The sequence below is a fragment of the Balaenoptera ricei genome, chromosome 12, assembly GCF_028023285.1.
Source record: "Balaenoptera ricei isolate mBalRic1 chromosome 12, mBalRic1.hap2, whole genome shotgun sequence".
Taxonomy (NCBI): Eukaryota; Metazoa; Chordata; class Mammalia; order Artiodactyla; family Balaenopteridae; genus Balaenoptera; species Balaenoptera ricei.
In genome coordinates, this window is record NC_082650.1 from 49,595,340 (window position 1) to 49,612,196 (window position 16,857).

Consider the following 16,857-nt stretch of genomic DNA (forward strand, 5'->3'; position numbering starts at 1 on the left):
ATCTCACACCATACAAAAATTAACTCAAAATCAAAGACCTAAGAGCTAAGACTCTAAAACCCTTCAAATAAAACATAGAAGTCTTTGTGACATTGGAATAGGCAATGGTTTCTCAGATATGACACCAAAACACAATCAACAAAAGAAAAAATTAATAAATTGGACTTCATCAAAATTCAAAATTTTCATGCGTCAAAGGACATCATCAAGAAAATGAAAAGACAACTCACAGGATAGGAGGAAATATTTACAAGTCATGTATCTAATAGGGGACTTGTTTCTAGAATATATAAAGAACCCATACAACTTAGTAATAAAAAGACAACCCAATTGTAATATGAGAAAAGGATCTGAATAGATATTTCTGCAAGGAAGATTTACAAATAAATGCCAATAAGCATTTATGTGCCAATAAGCACATAAAAAGATGTTTAACATCACTGATCATGCATATCAAAACCACAATGAAAAGCAAATCTGTCTGAAAACAGCTTATGGCAACCTGTTGTTTTTTAAAAATTATTATTATTATTATTTTTTAAATTTTTGGCTGCATTGGGTCTTCTTTGCTGCATGTGGGCTTTCTCTAGTTGTGGTGAGCGGGGGCTACTCTTGTTGCGGTGCACGGGCTTCTCATTGCAGTGGCTTCTTTTGTGCGATAACAGGCTCTAGGCAGGCAGGCTTCAGTAGTTGCAGCATGCAGGCTTAGTAGTTGTGGCTTATGGGCTCTAGAGTGCAGGCTCAGTGACTGTGGCTCACAGGCTTAGTTGCTCTGCGGCATGTGGGATCTTCAGGGACCAGGACTCGAACCCATGTCCCCTGCATTGGCAGGTGGATTCTCAACCACTGTGCCACCAGGGAAGTCCCGCAACCTGTTATTTACTGGCAAAGAAATATCTTTCTTTGCCAGTAAATAACACAAAAGATAAAAACATAGAATGAGATGCCATTTAACATCCATTAGGAAAATGAAAAATAAGTTTTGGTAAGAATGTGGAGAAATTGGAACATAGAATTACCACATAATTCATTTATTCTACCCCTAGTTATACACCCAAAAGAATTAAAAACAGGTATTCAAACAAATACGTGTACATAAACATTTATAGCAGCATTGCTTACAATAGCCAAATGGTGAAAATAATCCAAATGGTCATCAACAGAAGAATGGATAAATAAAAAGTGGCATATCCATACAGTGGAATATTACTTGACAATTAAAAAATTAATGAAGTACTGATACATTGTACAAAATGGATGAGTCCTGAAAACATTATGCTAAGTGAAAAAGGATCCTACTTCATATCGTTCCATTTATATGAAATGTCCAGATTAGTCAAATCCATAGAGCAAATAGGTTAGTAGTCGTCTAGGACTAGGGAAGGAGAGGGGAACTGGAGGATGATGGCTAAGGGGAGAAAGGTTTCTTTTGGGATAATGAAAATGTTATAAAATTGACTGTAGTGATAGTTGCACAACTCTATGAATATTCTAAAAGCCATTGAATCATACATTTTAAATGGATGAATTGTATGGTATATGAGTTATAGCTCAATAAAACTCTTTAAAAAATTAACACTAAGTACTTTTCAGAAAAAAGCAAGCTACTTCCTTGGAAGAAGCACTACTATTTCTGGTACTGAGACTGAAGAGACTAAGACAGATGTTCAGAGTATATCCTGTAAGATGTGGTTAAGTGATAGTCTCAGTGATACCCTTCAAGAAATGCAACAACTTAAGGATGTTTTTAGAATACTCTTTAACACAGGGTAGGGCACTAAAGAAAATGCAATTCAGTGCCCTCTGGCTTAATCCAGTAACAGACTCTGGAGAAATGGACAGACAACACATCTTTCAGGAGAACTCCCATAACTGTTTCTTTCAGCCTGTTTTTTTGTTTGTTTTTTTCTTTCCTTCCCCTCTTATTTACAAATATAATGCATGTTTGTTGAGGAAACTAGAGACAAGTGAAAAGAGAAAATCAAAACCTCCCATAATTTTACCACCTAGAAATGATCAGTTAGCTTTTGAAGTTGGAGATAATCAGTATTGGAAAAAAGTTGTTTAAAAGAAATCCATTTAAAACAGGAGCCAACATTTCATAGTAAATAGTATGTGGGGTGGGGAGGGAAAGATTTGATTCGGATACTCTCTTAAAAAATAAAACAAAAAATAATGAAGAGTTATGCAATTTATATTGTTTTTACAAATATGAGTGAATCAAACTTCCATTTTAGAGATGTGTAACTTTATTAACATATTTGTTTGATAACTTGACTAGACAATCTTCATGTCATTGTTTGACCTTTGCAGCACAATTCCATACAGAGCATTGTTTTTCATATATATTTCAGTACTTCACCCATTTTTCAAAGGGCCTAACTGTTGAATACTGAGTGAGAGTGAGTTCAAGATTATACTCTCTGGGGACTCCCCTGGTGGTCCAGTGGTTAAGAATCCACCTTCCAATGCAGGAGACGCGGGTTCGATCACTGGTTGGAGAACTAAGATCCCACATGCCACAACTACTGAGCCCGCACACTCTGGAGCCCGAGCGCCACAACTAGAGAGAAGCTTGCGCGCGGAAACGAAAGATCCCGTGTGCTGCAACTGAGACATGAAGCAGCCAAAAATTAAAAAATAAAAATAAATATTAAAAAAAAGATTATACCCTGGTATATCCATACAAAGGAATATTATTCGGCCATAAAAAGGAGTAAAGTACTTACACATGCTGCAACATGGATGAACCTTGAAAATATTACACTAAATGAAAGCCAATCACAAAAGACCACACATTGTACCATTCCACTTAAATGAAATATCCAGGATAGGCAAATCCATGGAGATAGAAAGTGGATTAGTCAGAGGAGGGAAGAATGAGGAGTGACTGCTAATGGATATGGGACTTCTTCTCGAGGTGATAAAAATGTTCTGAAGGTTGTACAACTCTCTGAATATACTGAAACCACTGATACGTACACTTTAAAACGGTGAATTTTATGACACATGAATATGTCCCAATAAAGATTATACTCTCTGAAAAGTTCATGGAGAACAGATGTCCTCTGCTACTGGTAAATGAACTGTCTTCTTGCACAAATTGAGGACCCTGAGGATGACAAGGGCTGGAAAAGTAGGTCATACCACATTCCCTAGAGGTGATGGGACCGCAGCTTGAGGAGCCCTGCCTTAGAGAGTTTTATCTTACTGCTATCCCTTATGCACCCTTCCCACAGCAAAGAAGCTGCCAAGAAATCCTCCTGCTGATGACCCTAAATATACTGTTCATTCATGTAAGGAACCAATAATTGATGATATGCTTTATTGAATTGATATGACACAAAGCCGTATAGTACTAAAAACATGACTGCACTCTTACCTGATGATTACAGAAGCATCTAGACAAGGACTGAGGACATCATGGAAGGATGAAAGTGGCAGTTTCTTAAGTCAGTGAAATAGCTGGTTTTCTACTCCTCTCTGCCTCCCTCCTCTTCCTTTCCTTCCTCCTTCTCCTCCTTCTTCTGTTCCTTTATTGTTCTTAAGTTTGCACAATAATTAAAAGTAATTATATAATTTAGTCTTCTAATACATTTTCAAAAAGACTGCATCTCTTACCTGCGTTAATACCTTGGTAGATATCATTTAATTTCAAATCACTATTATTATTTTTAAATGGACAGATATAGGTAAATGCTGAAGGATTATCCCTATTTTTATTAACATGTCCTCACACTTCCTTGTACACTAACCATAGAAGGTGTCATTTAACTGAAAGAAGATAATGCATCCTTCTTTTTCTGGCCTCTCAAGGAACACCTGAATGTTTTCTGAGTGCCTATTGTTAAGCCCAAAATTAGTAGAAAAATGAAATATTTTTTTCTATCAGTTGCCTTACAAATTAGTGCAAATTACTGCAGTTTTTTTTTCTTTTTTTCCTTAACACTTGGCTACCACAAGCCAGTGTAATTAGTTTTTAAGCTGGATTTATATCTGCTCAATAATTCACTTTGAGAGACCAAAGTCACTAGTTAGTTCCATGCCCATCTAGTTGTAGTTGTTATTCATATTAGTAGGAAATGTCTTAACAACAACAACAAAAAGAAATAAAGAACGAAAACAAAACCTCAACAACAAAAAAGGACTTAAAACTTGGTCCTTTTCCTACCCCCAAACATCCCACTATGAAAAGTTTCGACTGAACCCAAGCTCTTCTCTATCTAATGTCCACTCGCTGGTCATACTTAGGCCTCTAAAATTTCATAGAATAAATGTAATCCCTTTTCCTCCTGATTGTTTTTTGAACATCTGGAGACAACTATTACATCCTTCTTAAGTCAAACTCCATTCTTTCTCAAGGACTTTGCTCTTAAAGTTCCCAGTTCCTGGAATGTGCTCCCTCAAACCTTCATACATTGCCTCCTCAACATTCCGGACTCGGCTCAACTTAAATGTCAGCTCTACAGAGAGATCTTCCTTCATCACTCTAGTTAAGATAAACCCTTCTTAGTCACTTTCAGCAACTCTTTTATCATCCTTATATCATTTATCACTTTCTGAACTTATCCATTTGTTTACATGTTTTACTGCCTCTTTCCCTCCTAGAAAGTGAATCTGGGAACCTGTTTCTCTTGTTCATAAAGTTCCTAGTGGAACTGAGTGTTCAACAGGACCCAGCCATTCCATTCCTAGGCATCTACCCAAAAGAAATGAAAACACTTGTTCACACAAAAACTTGTAACATGAATGTACATAGCAGCTTTTTCCATAATGGCCCCAAACTGGAAACAACTCAAATGTCCATCATCAGATAAATAGATAAACAAAATGTAGTACATCCATATGATGACATACCATCCAGTAATGAACTACGGATAGATGAAGTAAGATGTGCAAACCTCAAAATCTTCAGACTGAGTGCAAGAAGCCAATCACAAGAGTTCTGCTCTTCTGTTCCATTTATAGACAATTCTAGAAAATATTAATTCCCCTGTAGTGACAGAAAGCAGATCAGTGGTTGCCTAAGCCTTGGGGTAGAGGGAGAAGGGACTACAAAGAGGCATAAGGAATCCTTTCGGAGTAATGAAAATGTTCCCATCTCTATCGTGCTAGTGTTTTCATGGGTTTACACAAATGTCAAAATTCACCAAATCATACACTTTAAGTGGATGTACTTTATTGTACATAAATTATATTCCAATTAAGCTGATAAAAACAAAGTTTGTTCAGTGACTGCCTTTTTCCCCCCTGGTAAACCATTTCTGCCTGATCTGGCAAGGTTTGGAGATTTTTCATTACCTTCATCACCATCTTCTGAACACAGTCCAGGGAGCTCAAGTTCCTCCAAGGGTGTGCCCAGAACTGGGACAAATACTGCAGATGTGGTTTGAGCAGATTAGAGTACAATGGGTCTCTGTTCCTCCACTTTTTTATTACTGTATATTCATATCAGGCTTTGCTGTTTTCAGACTTCCTTGTCTATCTCATGTATTCTCTTTCAGTCAACCTGAATGTTCTACTTCTGTCAGTGCAGCTTAAATTTCTGTGGACCTTTCTGGAAGTCTGCTCACACTGATCACTGACATAGGGTTTGTCCCCTGGGTCATTTCCCAACTGTAGATCTACATCTCCCTTATTCTAAAAATGTTCACATTTTCCCCTCTAAGTACTGAACTTTTCATTTATCTTACTAAATTTCTCCTTTTGGCTTCAGTCCACCTTCCAAGCCTGCTAAGATATTTTACATTTACGTCCTCTAATATTCCCACTGCTTTGTCATTCACAAATTTAACAAATGTGTCCTGCCTTCATTCAAGTGGAAGATAAACTTGTTTAAGGAGCAAAAGTCAAGGACAGAGCCCTGAGGCTTGCCAATAAAGATTTCCTTTGTAGATACCACAGATTTATGCATCATTCATCAACACTCTTTGGGTATACTAGTCCTTCGAATTGTTTTGCATTAGCCTAACTGCTTTTTTAGTTACATCACCTTTCCCCATTTGATTCACAAGAATACCTTGAGACTTAGATGTCCTGTTGAGAATCTACTCAACTAGGAATTAGAAAACAGAGGTTCTACGTCCAGCTTTACCTCTTTAGCTGTGTAACTTCAGACAAGTTAACCTTTCTGAGCCTAATTATATATAATACCACCTGCACTATACATCTCACAGGTTATTTTAAATGTCAAACGAAATCAACATGTGAAAATATTTTCTAAAAATATTTCTCTGAAAGGATATACATCACATTGCATGTAAGAATGCCAAAAGGAATTGACATTAACGCCCAATAGTAGAATGACAAAATTTTAACACATCCATATAACCAAGTATTGTGTAGCTATCAAAAATAGTGTTTTCCAAAAAAAATTAATGACAGGAAAATGCTTACAATTTAATATTGATTTTAAGAGCAGGGTACCTAGTAGTTAACTGGCTCATGGCTGAAGGCGGTACAAAGGGCTTCTGTAGGTCTTGACAATATTTCTATTTCTTTATCTGGATAATGGTTATAACAGTACATTCACTTTGTAAAAATTCATTGCATTTACTCATCTGAACACTTCCCCATTTGTGGTATTAGTTTAAAATTTTTAACTTTAAAAAGTTTACTTTTTTTTTTTTTAAAGCAGAACTCCAAATAATATAGTAAGATCATGGTCTTATTTTAAGAACCTGTATTTTTAAAGTGGTAAAAAATACAGCAAAATGTTAATAGTGGTATTCTGGATGGTAAGATTACACATAATTTTATTTTCTTCTCTGCAAGTTTCTCTTCAATAATCAGAAAAATGAGGGACTTCCCTGGTGGTCCAGTGGTTAAGACTCTGCACTTCCAATGCAGGGGGTGTGGGTTCGATCCCTGGTCAGGGAACTAAGATCCCACATGACACGCAGCCCAAAAAAAAAAAAAAAAAAAAAAAATCAGAAAAATGATTTGTTTTTTATAATCAGGAAAAAAATCAAAATTGTATTTTATTTATTTATTTATTCGTTCATTCATTCATTTATGGCCAGGCTGCCCAGCTTGTGGGAGCCTAGTTCCCTGACCAGGGATCAGACCCGGGCCCCCTGCTGTGGAAGCGCAGCGTCCTAACCACTGGACCACCAGGGAATTCCTAAAATTGTATTTTAAAGAAAATGCTTTCTAAATTGTAAACATATACAATGCCTGAAACATAATGCTTGATAAATGTAGAGTGAATGACTACTCCCCTATCTACCAGGAAAGGACTCCTTAAAAAAAAGGAATGTGATCAGTTGACACTCTTAGCTCCCAGGGAACCCATGGTGGCTCTTAGCAATGGCTACGTTCATGTCTAAGTAAGAGCTCACAAGCCACCTATATAACGATTTTTCCCAAAATGTTGCCAGGACCAAATCTCTGCCTCACTCTGCTTCCTCACAATTCCTTCAAGATGAGCTGATTGTCCTTTTCTGGCATTAAGACTCCAAGTCATTTCAATCAGCCTGGTGCTTTCCATACCACATCTCACCCACCCTGAGGTTAGGATAGGACTACGGAGCACCACTGCTCAACCATGATGGCTCTGCTCTTCTCAGTTTCTAAGCATGGAAATCAGATAAGAATTCTGTCAGCTAGCATTGTACCACTTGCCTTATCAGGCCCCCTTTAAAAACATTATTTGTCGTATTACTACTACTACTACTACCACAAAACAAAATAAAGCCTCATTTATTTTCTTTGCATTTCTCAAAAAACGCTGGGAACTAACACTTCTAACATTACTTAGAGAACCATACCACTAATTGGCATTGCCAATGGTTTTGCCTGTCTTTAATTGGGTCCTTGTCCTTTTAAGTCTTAGCTGAGGGCTCAGAGAGCATCAGGAGAGGATGTCAGTTTCTTTCTTTTTTTTTTTAACATTTATTTATTTTTGGCAGCGTTGGGTCTTTGTTGCTGCGTGTGGGCTTTCTCTGTTGTGGCGAGTGGGGGATATTCTTCATTGCAGTGTGCGGGCTTCTCATTGCAGTGGTTTCTCTTGTTGCAGAGCATGGGCTCTAGGTGCACGGGCTTCAGTAGTTGTGGCACACGGGCTCAGCAGTTCTGGCTCACGGGCTCTAGAGTGCAAGCTCAGTAGTTATGGCGCACGGGCTTAGTTGCTCCGCAGCATGTGGGATCTTCCCGGACCAGGGCTCGAACCCGTGTTCTCTGCATTGGCAGGCAGATTCTTTAACCACTGTGCCACCAGGGAAGCCCTGTCAGTTTCTTTTAAGGCCACAACTTTCGGCCCCAACACTGCACTACCTGCTGTCCCTCTCTCCCACGTATTCCACTTTTGAGGAGCTCCTAGCCACTTGAGCATTGTTTATTGATTTTTCAAGATTCAGTTTAATCCTTCCCCAAGGTCTCCCTATGCAAAGGAAAGTGCTGGGCATAAAACTCAGACACATTTGTGACACAGACTAGCTTTAAGTGGTGAGTCAAATGGATGGAAATGGGGCTTAAGGGGACAGCAATGAATTCTTGTGCTCTTTCCCGCAGTGCCATAAACCCTAGGGCTGCCGCTGAGTGCCAAGCCAGAGGCCCTGTGGCAGGTTGTCATCTAAAGTGATATCTCTACTCAGGTCACCTTGCCATCTGCTTTGTCAGCTGACTCTGGGGAACTAGCTAAGGGATTGAGAAAATAAACTTCTCAAGTTGATGGGTGTGAATCTTCCAAGTCCATTTCAGATGCACCCGTTAAATAGGTTGTGCTTTGCCCTGCAGGAACCTCTTTCTGAGCTAGCTTGCAGTGTTTGAGAGGGACAGAGGAGATCCCTGAACACAGTCTCTGCTTAAGCTCAACTCTAACTCTGGTTACAGGTCCTTTCCCCTGATCTGGCATCCAGAGCCAGCACCTCTGCAGCTCTGGGTTCCAGCTTAGCCAGAGGGCGTGCCTCACAGATCCAACACCTGCCACTCCGCTTCTAGCTGAGCCCGTTTTGAGCTTGAGGAATCAATCCCAATCCAGTAAAAGACTTAAAAGCTCAAGGGCTTTGATCTTTGTTTGGCAAAAGCCTTAACTGCTGAGTTCTAGAGGCTTTGCCATTTCCCTTTTTGAAAGCTTCTTTCATATAGGCCTCAACCCCACTAAGTAGCAGGTGCCTGCCCAGTGCCAGACCTTTCTCCCTGTTTAGAACCTATTTTCTGATGCTCAGAGTGTGAAGGGCCGGGGTGGGGGGTGAGAATGCGTTGGGAAGGGAGGAGGGAAGTTGTTTAAAGGAAGCAGCAGAACAAGAACAAAATTAAAATGCATGTTGGTTATCTAGAACATGGTTGGCCATGTTCTAAAACTTTTTCCCTAAGGGTTTTGAATTGGAAAAAGTGCAAAATGGCTCCAGTTCAACCAAGGCAGTCACTTTCTAACATGGCCTAACATGGTCCACTTACAGGAAACTCACAGTGTTATCTTTGCTGATTTTAAACTTGAACCATTCACGTTGTTGGTATGAGAGGAAAACAACATACATTTAAAAGCAAATTGACTTTCTTTTCACAGCTGGCATAAACCTCAAGCCAGCAAGCCTAATTTATCTTCTTGTTTACAGTAGTTTATTTAAAGGGATGTGAATAATATTCTATACAATTTCATAATGTATATATATACTAGGATATATTTGCCTTTCATGCAATTATGGGATGTTTTGACCATTTCTATGATCTATTAAAAGTGCATTAAGGACATGATAAAGACCCTGTATTTTTGTAGGCTCTTAATTTTATAATGGACAAAGTACCGATACCTGAAATTCCATTAAAAAACAAACCTTCTCTTCTTGGTCAAATTTAGCAGTGGTTTTAGTGATTTTAACTTCTTCCATTTTTAAAGCTTCTGTGAATCCTTTCCTGGCCTCACCCTTGGGTGTGGGGAGGAGAAGTGGCTAAAAATATAAATGAAAGGAAGGAGAGATCAGAAGCAGCTAGATAATCAGATAACTGAAAACTGACTTGGGGCTAAGTTCTTTTTTGCCCTCTTTCTTTATTGATTTGGGTAATAACATCTCTACTTTGGATTATGTTCAATACCAAGAAAACAAATAGCAGCATTTGTTATTAAAAGGAATCAGATTTCATGAAATCATATACAGCTTGGTATTAGTATTAGCATCTTAAAAAATAGGAAAAATACAAAGGGAACGAAAGATGCCCACCAAACTGAGACAGTATCTTGAAACCGAAAAATGAGGCAGGCCACTCCATATAATCAGTGGATCAGCTTATTATAAGGTAGTTTACTCACAGGGAGGGATAGGGCGGATGACATCCAGAAGCATTCATAACTGCCACTGGGAGAATTTTACAGTTAACCTAGGGTATGGGGGTACGTGCTTGGAAACAGGAAGTGAATTCCAAAGTCCAGATTTATGAACGGGTAACTAGTCTCATGGGCGCCAGGAATACGTCAGCGAAGCTCTTCATTATTGTTCGGAGACTAACAGCACAGGGGCCACCTGGACCTAGTGGTCATTAAACAACATCTATTAACTACAAAGCCCCTGACAACAGAGATTTACTACACAGTACAGCCCTAGGTAGGGTCAGCTGAAGGACGGGAGGAACTGAACAGGCCCAAGATGGCATCAGTTATGCTAACAGCCATACAGTGTGGCAGGGTCCTTCCGGTAAGTGCTGGTGAAAAGGACCCATGGCTCTGCCTCCTGAATCTGCCTGCCTTCATTATTGTTAGCTGGACCAGCCAGGGGTCACACATTGGGTACGGGCTGTGCATCCATCATTTCCTTTTTTTTTTTTTTGTCTGCGTTGGATCTTTGTTGCTGCGCATGGGCTTTCTCTACCTGTGGCGAGTGGGGGCTACTCTTCGTTGCACTGTGTGGGCTTCTCGTCACAGTGGCTTCTCTTGTTGCGGAGCACAGGCTCAAGGTGCGTGGGCTTCAGTACTTGTGGCTCACGTGCTCTAGAGAGCAGGCTCAGTAGTTGTGGCGCATGGGCTTAGTTGCTCCGCGGCATGTGGGATCTTCCCAGACCAGGGCTCGAACCTGTGTCCCCTGCATTGGCAGGTGGATTCTTAACCATTGCGCCACCAGAGAAGTCCTGCATCCATCATTTCTGATGCCCCTTTCATGACGCCCCTTCTCCCCAACTACTGTCCATTGTCCATCTACTTGCAGATAGCAGGATATGAATCATTTTAATTTAGCCCTCTCTCCCCATTTAGACATATAATGCAAATGCCTACTTCCATCTAAAACTGTGTAGTCTTTGGTTAAATGTATAATCAAGTAACAAGTGTAAATGAGTGATAGCAGCTCCCTCCTTTTTAAGAGACTATTAGCCAGGAAAGGGCTGGGGAGAAGGAAGGCTAAGGAATGGGTTTACAAGAGAAGGGAAAGGATAAAAAAAGTAAAATTGAGGTTCTAGCTTTTAGCAAACTCACATAAATGCATGCACACATAGACATGGAGGAGTTCCTTGACATGGAATTGAAAACAAAAGCATTTCTACTTTACATAACACATCATGGTTTATGTATGTTTGTACTTTTACAGCATAATTGGCTTGTGCTTGTATAAAGGAGCCTCTTTGCCAGGGACTCAGTCAAGGAAACTAAATTGTACATTTAGGGAAAACAAGTTTGCAGTACTAGGAGTAGGAAGCAGAAAGCTTTCCCCCATTTTCCTAGGCACAGGGCCAGTCTTCAAGAAAATTTCAAAATAAGCTGTTTGGCTTTGGCTTACTCCTACTCTGTATGCAAACACCCAGGGCCTTCATGTGACCTTTAGCTACCTACAGCTACCCAATACCCTAAAATGTCCTGTGTCTTAACTTATCTAATCTCTCCTTTCTCACTTCAACCCTTATCAAAACTTCCTTTCTCCCAAAGAAGAGGAATAGGGCTCCATTTAGTAGCAGAATCTCTTAAAATAATCAATAGTAAGGTAGTATGTCAATGATCAGGTAGTGGACATCTCAGAGATCTGTTTTAAGACACAGAGCTTAAAATCTCAAAATTAATCTCTAACTGGTAGAATTTCAGGTAAAACAACAGGAAAGTAAAAAAAATAAAAGTCAGGTTGTATGTATGTGCTGGGAGATGGGGTCAACTTTCCAGGTAGCTCATACTGAGCATGTATACAGTTACTTTGGACCATTTCTACTTTCCATAACTTCCTCCCTTTATCTAAAGCTTAACCCAAAATTCTCTAAAATACCAATGATTGTTCTGGAGATCCCTCCTCACTCACCCACTCAATGAGATAGGAGACTTTGTAGTGGGTAGGCAGAGGGAAATGTCACATCACAGAGAGAAAACGGCATACCAGGGTGTAATGTCTCCAGTAAGAGCCTAACTTTCAACCTAATACTAGTATGTTACTGTTCACAATGTATATAATATATAATTTAGGTAAATTATCAAGTTATAAAAATATACAATAAAACCTTACAAGAAACTCTGAAATAATTGATGCTTGATAATTCTAAGTAAAGACTACAATAAAAATGCAGTTATTGGCTATATTCCATCAATCCTTTTAAATTCTCTTTGATTTTTTCTCCTGGTCTTCTGCTTTCCTTTCTGCAGGTCGCTTCTTCAACCCCTTCATTTTCCTGGTTTGTAGTCTGCTTAGGTCTTGCTTCTGCATATGAATTCTTCCATAAGTTGTACCAAAAGTATCATGAGAGACATTTTTCTTCTTCTTTGGCTATGAAACAAGAATATATAAATATATATTTAGTTGGGTCTACTACCATGAACTGGTAAAAATCTAGTGTACAACAACTATCGTATTAACAATCTCCATTAGTGAGCACACCTTTAATGACACAGAGTCTATAGCCCTACAGCCCTTTCTCCTCAAACTTAGGTATAAACAGATCACTCAGAGCTTATTAAAATGCCAATTCTAATTCAGCAGGACTATGGTGGGATCTGAGAATTCAGCATTTCTAACAATTCTCAGGTAAATTGTCAGACCATACTTTGAGAAGCAACACAACAAGACTAATCACCGTCATGCACTGAGAGAATTTCCTGTGTTTAGCTTAAGGATTATAACTATCATTTCAATCTTTATTGGCATTCCAGAGATGCCATTTCTACTTGCTTTTTAAAACCATTCAAAAGTCAAAACACATTTTATGCAAGTATGGGTTACACATCCTATGCTTGAAATTACATTTTCACAATGCCTAAAATGAGCCCCATTTTTGCTGAAAACTGGCAGTCTTGACTAGCAGGAAGCTCTCAGCAACACCTGACGCCTGGTTTCTACAATTTTATTATCAATTATGGTTGGCTTATTTGCTTCTTCCTCCTTTCTTTGGCTCTGAGAGTCTAATTTTATCTATTTCATTGACCTCTTTATGTATGCTCTTCAATATAATATGCCACAAATCCTTTTTTGGAAAGAAGAATGGAATATACAAATAAACATGGCACCAATCTACAAGTCACGTACCTTGAGGGCTTTGGGCATTTTCATAGATAACTTATAAAGGTCATCTGATGCTAGGTGTGTCCTCCTCAGAACCAGATCCAATGAGGGTCCCATCTCTTCCAATTCAATCCGAGGTGTTCTGCAGCCAGATTTCTTCAACAGCAACCTTTATGAAATAGCAAAACAGAAATGTTGCTTTGACTTTGATAAAAGTCCCGTCCCCCCCACAAATATTTTTGTTCTAGAAGATTACAGTTCCATAAAATATCGTAAAATGTTTAGAAAGGCTAAGCTTAGAGACCTCCCTGGCAGTCCAGTGGTTAATACTCTGCACTTCCAATGCAGGAGGAATGGGTTTGATCCCTAGTCAGGGAACTAATATCCCAGATGCCACATGGCATGGCCAAAAAGATTAAAAAAAAAAAAAAAAGGAAAGGCTAAGCTTAATACTTTATATATTTAGACCAAGTATTTTCTTTTTCTTTTTTTTTAAAATAAATTTTATTTATTTATTTATTTATTTTTGGCTGCGTTGGGCCTTCGTTGCTGCTTGTGGGGGCTTTCTCTAGCTGCAGTGAGCAGGGGCTACTCTTCGTTGCGGTGCGCGGCTTCTCATTGCGGTGGCTTCTCTTGTTGCGGAGCACGGGCTCTAGCTGCATGGGCTTCAGTAGTTGTGGCATGTGGGCTCAGTAGTTGTGGCTCACAGGCTCTAGAGCACAGGCTCAGTAGCTGTGGTGCATGGGCTTCGTTGCTCTGCGGCATGTGGGATCTTCCCACACCAGGGCTCGAACCCGTGTCCCCTGCATTGGCAGGCGGATTCTTAACCACTGAGCCACCAGGGAAGGCCCAAGACCAAGTATTTTCTTTAGTCTACTTATTTTCAAAAATAAAACATAAGAGTATGCAATACTGTTGAGAAACAGCAGGTGATACAGTTCTAAGAAGTGGAATCCTTTGATTTGACTTCTTCATCTTACGCAAGATTTACATGATTATAAAAAAATCTTAATTGGGTTTTTGAAACATTGTATTACATGATTGATTAACAAATTCTTATTTCTCTAAGACCTATTCAGAATCAACTTTTCTCCACAGCACAGACATTTACTGATTTCTATAGACTGGAATGAACTTAATATAACAAAACCACAACTTTCTGGATACCATATGTCCAAACAGCTCTGGATTTGAAAGCATATGAAGGATACAATGGGGAGGAAGGGAGACTCACAAATTCTTTTTTTGTGAGAGATACCACAAGAACTGCTCAAAGACCTGAAGGTTATTTGAGTTAAAAGACTCAATTTGTTACCGTGGCCAGATCTCCATACGGGGAAAAAAAGGACTAAATAATAATGTTTTAAAAAGATCAGCCTTTTCACATAAAAGCCGGAGTACGAAAAGAGGCAACAAGTGACATGAGAGAAGAGAAAGAACAGAAGAGAAAAGCAGAGTAAAGAATACCCAGGAGAGCAGCAAACACCAGGAAGCAGGAGTGAGTGGGCAAAAGCTTGTTAACAGCCCTGCATCACATGAAGACAACCAATCAATACACTCCATTCACAGGGAGGTGCACTTACTGGCTATGGAAGAGTCATGATGATAGATACATTGTATCAGACACAGTAATTTATACCGAATTAAACAAGGCAAAAAACCCCCAAAGAACACAACCTACAACCTAGGATATGTAAAGAGCAGAAATGTTAAACAAAGAAATAAAAAGATACTAACATTAAAAGATACAATAAATATTAGTATGGGGCTTGAAGGGAGCAAGCACAGGGAAAAAGAACCTAAACAAGGGTCTTTAGGTCACTCTCCTCACAGTGGTTCCAGGAGAAGAGACCTGAGAGAAGGCCTATCTCAGGCCTACCGTAAGGGAAAACATTTTTAGGAGCTTAAGTTGGCTAACATCATGGCATCTTCCCTAATACCTAATTCACGCATATGGGGGCAGTGACCATTTGATCTTTTATATCACAGGTACTTCTGCAGTTGCATCCACATGTTCAGTGCCTCCAAATAAATGATATTTACCATGCTGAACTCATATCAAGACTAAATCTTGGGAATTCCCTGGCGGTCTAGTGGTTAGGACTCCACGATTCTACTGCAGGGGGCACGGGTTCACTCCCTGGTCAGGGAACTAAGATCCCGCATGCTGTATGGCATGGCCAAAAAAAGAAAAGAAAAAGAAAAAAGGAAAAAAAAAAGACTAAATCTTGATTAATATCTTGTGTTCAGTAGATTACTTTAAAAAAAAAAATCAAGGAAATCACATATACAAAATATCAATGAAAAAATTTTCTACCACTTAAGATGCTAATTTTCAGCTAAATGGAAAACTTATCAATCCAGAACAGTTCATGTACCTTTTTATTTATGCAATTGCCCTGCTAACGAAGTAAATCTTTTGAGCAGTATAGAAAATTTTTTCCAAGTAACTACATATAACTACATATGTTGTTATTCACTGAAGAATTAAGTTACAGTGCCATACTGCCTGTGTAGATGATCTTAATCACTTCACTGAGTATGTTCACTATTCTATTTCTATTTGATAGAAATAAAAGGAAACTTTCTCCAGTTGTCAGTTCTCTCCATATGGTTTCTCGTGATAGGGCTAGCATCTTTTCTTTTTATTAATAGCTTTTAACAGTGAAATCTAGAATCTAAAATCATTGGGACTTCCCTGGTGGTCCAGCAGTTAAGACTTTGTACTCCCAATGCAGGGGGCCTGGGTTCGATCCCTGGAAGGGGGACTAGATCCCGCATGCCACAACTAAAAGATCCCGCATGTCACAACTTAAAGATCCCACATGCCTCAACGAAGATCCCGCACACTGCAACTAAGACCTGGTGGGAGGGAGGGAGGGAAGGAGGAAAGGAGGAAAGGAAGGAAGGAAGGAAGAAAGAAAGACAGAAAGGGGGAAAGAAGGAAGGAAGGAAAGAAAGAAAGAAAGAACTGAAAGCTTAAAAAAAAATCAATTGTTAATCCTTTAAAAAAACAACCTGTTTACTCTTTCTCAGAGGAAATGTATTAATAGAGAACTTATACAGGATTTTTCTGATTATGCTAAGGAAAATGAAGAGTCTATTAAACATTGACTCTAAAAAAACAAAATGAAAACCACTTCCTTTACCCTCAATGCCATCATAGACACTGCACTTCTTTTTAAAGACAGACATTTCGATTCCAGGCTTTCGTAACTCCAGCCAAATATCTATTGCCCAGAACCTTTACAACCCATGTAAATCTCCATTTCAGATCTTAACCTCAAGCTTTGTTTGTTTTGTTTCCCTATAAGCTCTAAATCAAAAGTGACATTCAGTTCTGCAAGACTACATGGTATAAGATGCAGGGACACAAAGACAAACAGAACTCAGTACCTTCCCTCTCAGAATGGGTTTAGGCTACTAGATATATTAATTGGTAATTTCTATAATA

General features: G+C 39.0%; 1 protein-coding gene across 2 annotated transcripts in view; it reads right to left on the reverse strand.

The window, feature by feature from the left end:
• Positions 1 to 9,577: 9,577 nt before the first annotated feature.
• RPF2 (ribosome production factor 2 homolog) overlaps positions 9,578 to 16,857 on the reverse strand; it is a 40,274-nt gene continuing 32,994 nt past the window's right edge. The window contains exons 9-11 of one of the 2 annotated variants that reach the window (XR_009506182.1): positions 13,428 to 13,572; positions 10,806 to 12,671; positions 9,578 to 9,890 (exon numbers count right to left, since the gene is read on the reverse strand). Coding sequence is in view for 1 of the 2 variants with exons in the window: in XM_059941404.1 (XP_059797387.1) it covers positions 12,501 to 12,671; positions 13,428 to 13,572 (316 nt within the window). In the remaining variant the exon portion in view is untranslated. The other variant, XM_059941404.1, reaches the window with a different exon arrangement.